Below are 13,123 nucleotides of genomic sequence, written 5' to 3'. Positions count from 1 at the left end.
AGCAGCTTGGCTGTCTGATAGTATAAATATGTGTTTTCTTTGGAGGCCTTGGTTGATGCACTCTTTTGCACATATGTCTATGACAAGCACTTCAGCTTGAAAGATGTTAGGGTATTTGCCCAGTGACTTTGAGATCTTAATGTTAGGGCCTGACACGCCCAGCTCCTTCTGTTAGTTTGGAACCGTCTGTGTAGCATAGCGATGCATTGTCGGCTTTTGGTACTTCTTTTTTCTCCCATGATTGGCGATCATCTATGATCACTTCGAATGGAATTTCTAGATCCAGCATGGCCGTTATGTGGTCATGTGGTTTGCTGGCATTTTCCAGTTTAATTTCTTCGAGGATGCGCAGGTGACCACTTAAATCCCCAGGCTTGAATTTGCCGGTTTGGAAAAGCCTGTGAGCACCGTTAATTGCCTCTTTTTTCACGCTTATGTGAAGTGGAGGCATGTTTAGCAGTGTCTCTAAGGCTGTGGTAGGACAAGTAGCCACACCTGTAACCAATATAACGAAGAAACTTATTCTGCACTCGCTCAATTGCAGTTACATGTGTTACATAACAAGGGTTCCAGATAGGTGAGCAATACTCCAGAATAGTTCTAACTAGTGAGCAATATAATTGCTCTTGCTCTTTGCTCTGCTTGTTTCTTTATCGTAAAAATTGAAAAGTCCTTACTAGACCGTATGATGAAACCTAACATTCTATGAGCCCGAGAGATAACATCCGATATATGAATATCAAATGATAATTTGCTGTCCAATACAACACCAAGATCCTTCATTTCATCGGTAACCTTTAAGTATGGTTGATGGAATAATTGTAAGAAGTAGGACTTTTTACTCTTGAAAATGATATTTGATAGCATTTTTTTACGTTAAGGTCCATATGATTTGCTTGACACCAGCCATAAAAATGATCAATGTCTTCCTGAAGAAGCTTAACATCAGTCATTGTTCTAATAGGCTGAAATATCTTTTCTGCAAACATTAGTACCAAGCTATTTTTTATATTTTGAGGTAAATCTAATAGGAACAAATTGAACAGAAGGGGACCGCAGTGTGACCCTTGAGGTACCCCTGATGAAACAATTATAGGTCTAGACACCGATCTACCATATTTGACTCTCTGCATTCTATCAGTTAGAAAACTATTTAACCAATCAGCTACCCTACCGCTAATTCCCAAGGCCCTTAACTTTGCAACCAAGAAATTATGGTCCACTCTATCAAAGGCCTTGGAAAAGTCAGTATAAACAGAGTCGACTTGACACCCTTGCTCCATATTGCTTAAAATAAAATTTATGTACATTAAAAGATTTGTATTGGTATAGATCTATTTTTTATGAAACCATGTTGCTCACTATTAAGTATACCACAACAATCACTGTACAGTTTTTTAGCAACAAGGGAGTCAAACAGTTTAGGTATTTCACTCTGAATGCAGACTCCCCTATAATTATCAACAGCCGATCTATTCTTAAATATGGGTTTTATATTGCTCACCTTCCAAAAATCTGGAAAAATTCCTGATTCCATTGATTTGTTAAAAATCATTGCTAGAGGAATAGCCAAAGTGTAAACACATTTCTTTAAAAAGTAACATGGTATTCCATCTGGCCCAATACTTAGTTTAAATGGCATTTAATTTATTCCATCTATTATATCAATTAAACTAAAATCATAATAATTTACATTTATACAATTTTGAAAAACATAATTATTGGAATGATCTTTTACCGGCATTTTATATACACTAGAAAATAGATTTACAAGTTCCTGATTATTATGACTGTTAATGCCATTAAATTCATCTGTTTGAGGCAACATAAAATGCTCTCTTTTTTCATTAATGAATGACCAAAAAGATTGAGGATTATCATTAATATTGTGCTCTATATTATTTATAAAAGCATCATAGCAATTTTTTGTAAGTTCTTTGCACTTTCTTCTCTGTTACAAATGTTTGATAATCATAAGTTTTACCTGACTCCATGTACAATTCATGGGTATTTTTCAACACAAGTTGAGCAAAAATCTGATAATTTCTTAAAAATGTGAACAGTTGTGTTTAAATTTGGTTTTGTAATTTATTGAAGGGTTATTCAGAAAATTAAAATTGTTATTAACAAAAAGTGCTAAGAAATTCAAAAATTGACCACAGTGCTAAAAAGATCAACACGGGGTGTCGTTTTTTTTTTGGTTTTCTATCAATGCCTCGAATTTTAAATGTACTCAAGATTTTGTTGATTTTTGGGATACCCTTTATATTTTCTATTGTCATTGTTTCTTTCCAAAAATATAGATTTTACAATTTTTTTTGTTCACATTCATATTGAACTTCAGCAACTTGTAAAACATGCAATATTGATCATAGGTTATTCCAACTGTCGAATAAATATGTTCCAAGTTTCATCTTTAGTGATAATTATCACACTTAAAAACCAAATCAAGGGAGTGGGAAAGAATTGTTATTTTGCAAAACAGGTGCTTAAGAACTATACTTTGTTTACTTTATCAGGAATCCAATAAATCATTTTTTATTAAACATAACATCCTAACCCTTTACTGTATATATCTTCCATACGTATTTCTTTTATACCTGATAATACAATTTTTTTGAAATTAAAAGGTAAACATCCACATAATGCCTGTTACAAGAACAAACTTAAAACTTATATATAGACCAAATTTTCTGTTTATTAAGAGTGCATTTTTGGATTACTGAAATATACTTCCAATGAACTTTACTCAAAAATCTGATGTAGATAAAAATGATTTAAAACTGTACTTGCAAACAAAGGCTATTTTTCTATTCAAGACTATAGTATTACATAATAAACAAATTAAAATCAAACTCTCATTTAGTTATAGTTACTAAAGACTTTTGTGTTACCTTAGGAATGAATTTTTTTTTGTTTTCTATGTAACACTTGTGTATCTGTAAGTATTTTTTCTTTTAACAATTTTAATAAACCATAATATACAGTATTGTGCATAAATATAGCAAAAAGCGATGTTTTCAAAAATATTATTTGCTCCTTTATTTATTCCATATTATTTCTTTACTTTTAAGGACACGCCTCTGTATTATTTATAAATATACCGAGATATCATAAGAATGCCAATGCAGAGTACGGAACTTCATGTTTGTTTATTTAGACAATGTGCATAAATATAGCAACATTCTTGTTTCGCATTTATTTTATCAGTTAAATATCGATTTACCTGCTGTAAAGTTGTTATTTTTGAATCTCAGAATTAACTTAAAATGGGTCGCTCAAAAACCGTCTCTGGTGATGTAAGAAAAATTATTGTGGAGCATTACGAAAATGGTGTTAGGCAGAGTGACATTGCAAGAAGCTTACGGCTTCACAGGTCAATCGTATCCAGAGTTTGCAAAAAATTTCGCCTTACTGGAACAGCTGCACCGGCGCCCATTCCTGGTAGACCCAGAAAAACAAATTTGAGGATGGATAGGCAGCTGCTACGAATTTCCAAAGAAAATCCTTTTCTGTCTTCTTCCCAAATTTTGGCAAAATTAAAAGAGGGCGGAGGAGTAAACCTCAGTTCCAGTACCGTTAGGAGAAGATTACTTGATATCAACTTACCTGCTCGTCGCCCCGCCAAAAAACCGTTACTCTCAAAGAAGAACGTCAAGCTCGTTTTCACTTTGCCCAATCTCATGTCTACTGGTCTGTAGCTGATTGGAAGAAAGTCGTATTTAGTGATGAATCTAAATATAATTTATTCAGGACTGACGGAGACTCAACAAAGATTAAACAAAAAGTACATTTGCCCCACAGTTAAACATGGAGGGGGCAATATTCTTGTATGTGGATGTTTCTCGGCTCGTGGCATGGGACCCATAGTAAGAATAGTGGGCAAAATGGATCGTTTCATGTACAAAGACATTCTGCAAACACATTTAGTGCCATATATGGATGAAGTCATGCCAGTAACAGCCATATTTCAGCATGACAACGATCCAAAACATGCTTCTCAATTTGTTAATCTGATGAAAAAATAAATGTAATGGTCTGGCCATCTCAATCGCCACACCTAAACCCTATAGAGAATTTATGGCATTACATTGACACCAAAATCAGGCACCTAACATGCTCTAACACAAATATTCTCTTTGAAAAAGTGGAAAAGGCTTGGAAAGAAGTGAACAATGACTATATTATGAAATTAATTGAGTCCATGCCAAGACGATGTGTAGATGTTATAAAGGAGAAGGGGTACTACACGAAATATTGAATTGATTTTAATTTACTTGGGTTATATTTTTTTTAGAATCAAAACTATTTTTTTAGATATGATAATATGAAAATATAAACAGCCTCTAACTATTCTTGTAAATAATATTTAAACCTTACTTATAAAATAGATACTAAAAGATATATAACAGGCAAGTTCAATGTTGCTATCTTTTTGCACAATACTGTATGTAAGGAGTAATACTAGAAAGTCTTAATTTTTATACTTATTTTTAACTTTTATTTTATACTCACTTTATGTTAACTTTAGGCTACTGATATAATCTACACCTTACATAGGTAAAAAAATGTATACAGTGTATATGTGTGAAAATGTAAAGTGATATTGTAAACTACTAGAGCTAGATAACCATTATAGATATTAACAATAACCGAAACACTCCTCTTTTACATCCAAACCCTAAAAATTAATTATAAATATGCATTACAAAATGTGATAATACTCAGAAGTGATAGGTAAGCGCTTACATACTATATGGCATTTACATTAAACAAATTAAATCAATCTATTTATGCAAATTACAGTTAATAGTGTAACAAGTTCGAATAGTACAAATAGTACTCATACACATAATAAAAATTCTCAGTAATAAATTATTCTCATTAAATAATCCAATTTTCTTAATTTTACGCTACAAACAGATATATTAAATTTATTTAGAACTTACTCATCAAAGGAATAAAAAGGGTGAGAAAGGAAAAACGCTTTGAGGCACTTCCTAAAAACATCCGGTTCCAGAGATTGAGTGAAAGAGCATTAAATAGTGACAAACTCAGATATCCAATGTCATTCCTAGATCTTACAACTCTGTGGAAACCCATGAACAATGTTATCAACTTATCTGGTTGGATAAACATGCAAGTCAAGGTGACTGCAGTTCAGCTTAGGCTTGACATAACACAAGCACCCTGTGTACAATGATGGTGCAGTCATAAATTCACAGTCTAATAAAGTGTTTCCTGCAAAAGCTTGGTATCCACTATCTTAATGCACCTATGTGAGAGAGCAATCTCTCTCTTGATATATGAGCAGAATGCCCCCAGAATGCAAGAATAGCATAGGAAAGGTAGAAGCATGGAAAGAACAATAATTGCTGCAATTTTTCAGTGAACCTTTGGGATCATTGTTAACTAAACATTGAGAAATTATTAACAAAGTCATTTCAATTTTTCTGTGAAATCACTCAAGCCACTAAAATTTTATGAGTTTATGCTAGATAACATAAGGACAGACGTAGTAAAATAATTGATAATTCAAATTATTTAAATTGATCCGAGTTATTTTTAGGAGTACAAGTAATTCCCCCTTATTATTTTTATATGTATAGTTCTGTACATAACAATAAAAATTACTATCTACTAATTACATATTAGATAGGAAAATAGTTATAGCTTTGTTTATTTAATTGCTTGTCTAAATGATTAACAAGTAAATTAATACATTTAACAAAAACAAATAGAATAACCATAATTACCTATATTGCTTTCTTGTGGCATGTAAAACATAATCTGATATAATATACTGGAACAATAACGTTTAAAATTTAGCTTATTCAAAGGAAAGCATATTTATAAAATTGTGTAATGTAAGTAGGTTTTATTAAGTTGATATATTATGTTTGATTTGAATATCAACATTTTATTCAGAAATCCCTTTTAGTTATCGCTTTATTTTGGTATAAAAAGAATTAAAATATTTTAAATGGTTCCCACCTTATGTCCAATTATGTTTGAGTGGCAATTTGTGTTTCAAATTGATGTCTCTCATACCTTCATTGACAAAATTGCCTCTAATTCAGAAAGTTTTTGAGATACAAAAATAGTTCTTATATGAAATTATTAGGAAAGAAATTTCAAATATATCAAAAATAGTGAATCTACTAAAAAAAGTAGCAAATCAAAACGTTCTATTAAAAAACACTTCAACACCTTGTGAGTATCTCAAAACCAATAAAAAAGTTTTGTTGGCTAAGACAGCCACAAAATGTTCACGAAATTTAGAAAAAAAAACACAAAAATTACATGTAATATAAATTTATTGATATGAATCATTAGTTTGATATTAGGTCCTTCAAAGGTCTAATTGAATTTCATATTAAGCAACTATACATTTAAACGTTTTATTATTTTTTTCGATTTGCTTGGGGAATGGTAAAGGTAGTAACGTGTCAAAACGCACGTCACACAATTTATAGCCTGCATACACACTTTAGATTTGGATCTCCCAGCATGAGTCTTAATATATTAAATCTTTTCTTTTTTTAAAACATCCTCCTGATGACGTTTTTATTGTGCAAAAACTGGTTTAATCCTTACAGGCATCAGATTCTATTTTCGTTTCAAAGCGAAGAACCCCATTTCTTGCAGACAGCATTGTAATAGGTACGGTGAGTCATTATATGGTCGGGCGCACGTGATTCTTCGGCCGTAGACTTTTATTTCGATTGCAATAAATGGTTGATTTTATGAAGTGTAACACTGAAAAGAAATTATTTAATAAATAAAAATGTTTGTTTTTTTATATAAATATTTTTTTTTATATAACTTATATAGGAATATAAGATTTCCAGACATACATGACCTAAGCTTTACAAGTTGCAAAACTATGAGTTTTATCAGTTTACCTCACTCATAAATTGTTATCTCTCTTATAATAAATTAATAAGGATGATAAGTGGATGCCTGTATGAGTGCTGTGTTGGCATGTAATGTGGATTCAATAAAATTTTATAACAATGTAAAAAAAAATATGCAATTTTATGTCTGGAGATTAACATTATTGTTAATTACGTGCCACTTGAAAAAAGGAATTGGACCAATGCGGATGCACCGAATTTAACAATGAATTCTTTTTAGATGTCCTCCTTTTCTAGAACTGTGTTTAAACTATTTACAGACAAGCATTCAACATTGATCTTAAGTTTCCTGAGTAAAAATGTCACCTACTGAAAATTTAAAAAAATTACGAGATAAACCTATCTGACGACTTTTCAGATAACTATAATCTAATTATACAAACACGGGCGCTAATAACGTTTTTATGGCTGCTGTAAATAACCAGTATAGACAATCTAGTTGTCGCTAAGCATGTCACGCCTAATCACATGTTAAGGCACCAACACGCGGTATATTAATCTTCAGTTCTATCACATTATCCTGCTAACACCTTGCTGTACTAAAAGATCCCGCCGGGATTTCTCGGGGATTTGTTATATATAGTTGATTTCTGATCGGGTTTATATGTGAGATTCATTCCTGGCATTTGTGCCAGTTATCCGGGTTCGAATCCGTCGCGAGGTTGATTTTAATCAATAAAACAATATGCGAAGCAATGGGTTGGACGGACCGATTTCCGTCACCACTGACGGGAGAGCCTACAGGACCACCAGACTTATGTCCATCAGAATTGGTAAGTTTATGAGTGAAGGTGCGCAAGGATTACTTTTTTTTTTAAATTAACATGATCATGAATAATTGATCTATTTTAATTGTGGTCTATTTTTGGAGTGTCTACGGAGCGTGGAGCGATTCAATATCTCTTTGTAGGTCAGGGGCTCTCTGTGTTTTATACTTATTATGCTCATAATATGGTAAGGAGTTTTTTAGGAATGCGTTTTTATTTATTTATATTACCTATGTTCGAGGGCACTAATCAAAGGTAATTAGCTACAACTAACTTAAAGTTATCACAAATGTTCATGAATGAATTTCTGTCATTAATCATCACGTTGGTCATTAGTCATATTAGAGACGTTGCCCACATGACGTTATGAGAACGAAAATTTAAGTTATTCACATTTTTTACCGTTTCATTTCTATTGTCAGCAAAATGGATTTTATTACCATCATTTTTGACTTATAGTCAGATGTTAGCACTTGTTTTCTCTAAATTACAATTTAATTTTTCTATTACGGTCTAAATCATATGGCAATTGTAGTTTAACCAATTAAATAAAGAAAACATCATTATATAAGCACACCATACTACTATCTAGAAATTGTGTTCTCTTCACGTAGTTTATCCAGTTACATAGTTTAAACAACATAGTTCAAAACATAATTTCATTGCCTTTATATTAACTGAGATTAAGATCATTTCGTTTATATTATTTACATACGTTCCTGTACTTTTTATGACACTTTTTAGAACAAATCATATTAAAATTTCCCAGAAAAAAAATCATGTATGTGCTTCTTTGTTTTACAATTATTGATATATGTATGTCTTTCTCTGACGCATTTTAAAAAACTAATTAAAAACCTTCTTTTTTTTTTAAATTATATTACGTCAAAAAATTTTGTAAATATAATTAATACGGTTAATATTACATTTTTAGCCTTGATATCATCTTATATTATCTTTATTTGTCTTTATATGTTTAAATAACAAAACTTCCATTCATAGCTTATCGTGATAATTTCTTTTTTAATTAATATAATAGGTAGGAGTGCTACAATTATAAAACATTGTATATAACAACATTTTAATAATAAAATTTTAAATTAATATAGGTTAATGCCTAAATTAAGATCCCTATGAATCTTAACTGTTTTGGCAGTTTTTAAAGATGCTCTACTTTATACTCAGAAAATAAATGCGAGTAAAACTCGACTTTCTTATATTAAACGGGGAGTTCTATTAAAAATTCAAAATTTGGCGCCAATAAAAATGTTGATCTTTTCCGATTTCATCAATAATAATGAGTGCATAATTTGGACCAGATCATGACGCCATGTATAGCAAACACGTATAATAATTATGTCGTAACTAATGATATAAAAATAAAATTGGATGACAATAATAAACTACAGCAAACTTATCAGTCTTCTTTCAATTTCTATGGTATTTAATTTTAGCGATACTATTTGCGTCAACAGAAAATTATTGTTCAACATGGGGGTCTTATCAGAAGACTTAATGAGCTGTCGTTAAATGTTGTTTATAGTGCAAGAAGAGGCGCACTTGTAATGCTTACATTGGAAAATAGATAAATGAGGTGCGGCTATTGTTTTTATGGCCTTTTCATGGAAATTTTTTGATAAATATATATGTGCTCTAGTGGAAACTTTTAATAAGGTCCGTGTTTAGATACAAAATTGTAGATTTATTTAGAATGGGTTAAAGACAAAACATCAATTGCAAAGTATTATACAAAAAATATAAAATAATTTTCTAACAGGTAAAGTTTTTTATTTTTTGGCCAAAAATATAATGAACTACTGGATATTAAAAAGCCAAACAAAAAGATCTGGCAACCATCCAGACACTCTACGTTTAATATTATAAAACCGTCATACTCCATACTAATTTTTTTTTTCAATAATCATCGTTTTATGTTAAATCTCCATTACCTAAACGCGTGATTTTTTTTTATATTGTACCTATGCGTGTATAATCATCATTTTACATTTAACAATCATGCAGTAAACATAACACCCCGGCAGGTTCATAGTATAACAACAAAATCACTTATTTTCCAATAATGGTCATGTAGAGGTCAACGATAACATGGGTAGCAACCGCTTAATATTCAAAAATTAAAGAAAAAAAATGATAAATTACCAATTAGTAATTAAACTGTTACGTTAAAGTGAATTCGTTAGCTATAAAGTTCGTTTAGACGCAGCATAGTGAAGTGAAAAATGCCTCAAACGTTGGTTTATACTAATAAGTCTTTAGGGTGGAGGTTTTTGAATAAGGAAACTTTTGGAAATGGTAAGCTAAGCATTTTTTACATAAGAAATCTCTAAATTCAACCTTATCTATTAGTGTGGCGAGTATCTGTCTTAACCTTTGATCTACTAAGGTGAACTTCCTAGGAATGTTCACCTTTTAACCATCAATAGCAATTTTTTGATGTAGAAGGTTTTTTACTTTTAGGAAAATATATATAAAAGTATTTCTTCGGATATCTTAAAAATTACTTAAAATATTTAAACGGTATGTTAATAACATCAACACTTATCATTATTAATTTGAATTTAGATTATTGATTAAACTAATTTTCGCAATAGGCTAGCATTACCATAAATAATTGTAATTAAATAAATCGATTGAAAAATGTTAAATTGACGCTAGTCCGATCACACCACATTATTTTTTGCGTTTTATTTTCTATGCCATATAGTTTCAATTACTATATACTGCGTAATAAACTTGTATATAATCCCTATTAAGCAGGTATCTTTTACATTATGTATATTAATTTCCATGTAAATTCCCAAGTAAGTTTTCTACTATTTAGTGTATCAAACGCCTAAGGAATGTTGCATATGCGATTATTTACCGACTAAATGATGAATGCGCCGCGCCGGTCATATACTATTTAATCTTCGAGGTGGAGCTTTTTCAGTAGGAAACTTTTGGAAGATATTTAAAAAAATAAAGCTTATAACTTCCTAGGTATTTTCACCTTTTAACCATCAATAGCAATTTTTTGCTATAGAAGACTTCTACTTTTGGAAAATTGCTTAGAAGGAACATACAAAAAATATGAAAAAAAAACGAGAAAAATATTGGGTATAAATATAAATAAATTTTAATGTATGATACCCTGTACTATAAAAATGCATGTTCGAGTGGGTTTTTCTGTTTAAAAAAAATACGGATACACCATCACAAATCAAAGAGTCAAACAGAGAAATCAGTGACAATCCATTGTTATTGTTGGGCGCCAAAAATGTTGTTTTTTATTTTTTTTTAAATAAATCAAAAACCATCGTTTTTGGCAAAGTGGAAGCGTGGTTTATTTTCCCTACGGTTTATTTTCCTTTAATTATTGTCATAAAAAAATATTAAGAAGAATTTTGTTCCAACATTCGTTTTCCAATAATACTCGAAATATTTAATAAAATAAAAAAATTACACAACTTATCATTATTACCTTGATTTCAGATAATCCATTAAACCTATTTTTGCAATAAGTTCCCGGACTATTATTACCATAAATAATTGTAATTAAATAAATCAATTGAAAAATTTTCATCGACGCTAGTCCGATCACATCATACTATTTTTTGCGTTTTATTTTTTATGCCATATAGTTTCAATTACTATACATATTATACGGCGTAATAAACTTTTATATAATCCCTATTAAGCAGGTACCTTTTATACAGTACTTCGCAAAAGTTATGTCTAAATTATCACCTTAATTGTCACCTTATCTCTGAGAATTTTTATACAGAGCAAAATTCCATTCATTCGTGTTTTTTTATTGTTGGCTGATGACCGTGTATTTTCATAGAATTTGTATGACAGTTGTATGCCAAACAATAAAAAAAAATTCTGTGCATGGTTGGCTTTGGTGATAGAACACGTACTCAAAGAGAAGCTGCTCAATTATTCAATGAAATCCATCCTGATCGTCCTCCGATATGTCAAAAGGTGGTGAGTAGATAGAGGCTAAATTTAGAGAATTCGGTCATGTTAGAGATCTGCCGAAATCTGGTCGTCCTGCTCGAGATGAAAATTAACAACTTTACGTTTTGCTTTCTTTGGAAGAAAATCCATGCACTCCTCTGTCGCAGATTGGGGCAAATTTACACATGGCGAAATCTATAGTTCACCGAATAGTTAAAAAGCACAAATATCACCCCTACAAAGTTATTCCTGTGCAAGAGTTATTTGATGATGATTTCGATAGGCGAAATGAGTTTTGTGAACGCTTTTAAAACATGTGCAATCTAAATAATAATTTAGTAACAAATATTTTTTCCGGTGAAGCCACGTTCTGTTTAAATGGTAGTGTAAACAGACAAAATTGTCGATATTGGGAAACTGAAAATCCGCATTGGATGATGGAGGTAAACAGCCAGTACCCTCAAAAACTAAATGTGTGGTGTGGAATAGTGCGCGGAAGAGTAATAGGTCCCTTTTTCTTTCAACAGACTTTAACGGGACAAGTGTATCTCGATTTTCTTCAATTTGAATTAGTTCCAGCATTACCAGCTTTATTTCCAAATCCATTGGACCCAGACTATCCTGACAAAGAACTAATTATCCAGCAAGATGGCGCTTCTCCGCACTATGCTGCCACTGTGCGTACATTTTTGGATGAAACCTTTCCCAATCGGTGGATAGGAAGGAGAGGACCCATCGAATGGCCTACTAGGTCGCCTGACCTAACACCAATGCACTTTTTTTTGTGAGGATACCTCAAGTCGAAGGTATTTGTTAATAGGCCAAATAATCTAGACGACTTGAAAGAGAGAATTCGCAGAGAAGTGCGCGCCATAACTCCGGAAATGATTGAAAATGTGTAACGAGACTTTATTGATCGCCTTGGATATTGTCAAGCCGTGAATGACAACCATTTTGAACATTTAACTTAATTTTTGTTCTTTTTTTATTTGTTACATGAATCGTCTTTTTTTCGATAACTGTTGACTTTAGGTATAGGACATGATGCATGAAACATACGTAGAATTCCACGCGAAATTAAAAGATGAAATAAAAAAAAGTGCTTTCATTTGAAAAAATGAAGTTGATTTATTTTTGAGCAACCCTGTATATATAAACTTCACGTACAAAAATGCGCAACTTGAAATAAAAATCGACGGGTCCGAGCGTTTTTTTTCGAACAAACCCCTGAATTTTAAATGAATTTAGACATAACTTTTGGGATGCACTGTATAATGTATATTTCTTTCTTATATGTATATTTTGGTTTGTCTACTATTGATTGTATCAAACGCCTAAGGAAAGTCTAATACGCGATCATTTACTGATTAAATGGTGAAGGCACCGATCTTACGTAAAATTTAAAAGAACGTGGAAAAATAAAATAAAACATACGTACCAACCCAGGACGTGCAAGTATGCTATTGACGAAATTTGTTT

At 31.4% G+C, this 13,123-nt stretch overlaps 1 protein-coding gene across 4 annotated transcripts in view; it reads left to right on the top strand.

Moving 5' to 3' along the window:
* Positions 1-13,123, top strand: part of LOC126741975 (6-phosphofructo-2-kinase/fructose-2,6-bisphosphatase 1) — a 32,885-nt gene that overhangs the window by 4,555 nt on the left and 15,207 nt on the right. The window contains exon 1 of one of the 4 annotated variants that reach the window (XM_050448475.1): positions 7,402-7,690. The exons of 2 other annotated variants lie outside the window; for them this stretch is intronic. In XM_050448475.1, coding sequence (XP_050304432.1) covers positions 7,603-7,690 — 88 coding nt within the window. In that variant the 5' untranslated portion in view covers positions 7,402-7,602. Of the gene's footprint in view, positions 1-7,401; positions 7,691-9,719; positions 9,998-13,123 lie in introns of those variants that run through there. One more of the 4 variants, XM_050448477.1, reaches the window with a different exon arrangement.

The sequence above is a fragment of the Anthonomus grandis genome, chromosome 11 (genome assembly GCF_022605725.1).
Source record: "Anthonomus grandis grandis chromosome 11, icAntGran1.3, whole genome shotgun sequence".
NCBI classification, from domain to species: Eukaryota; Metazoa; Arthropoda; class Insecta; order Coleoptera; family Curculionidae; genus Anthonomus; species Anthonomus grandis.
The sequence above is the reverse complement of the archived record's forward strand: the minus strand, read 5'-3'. Positions and strand labels throughout refer to the sequence as shown.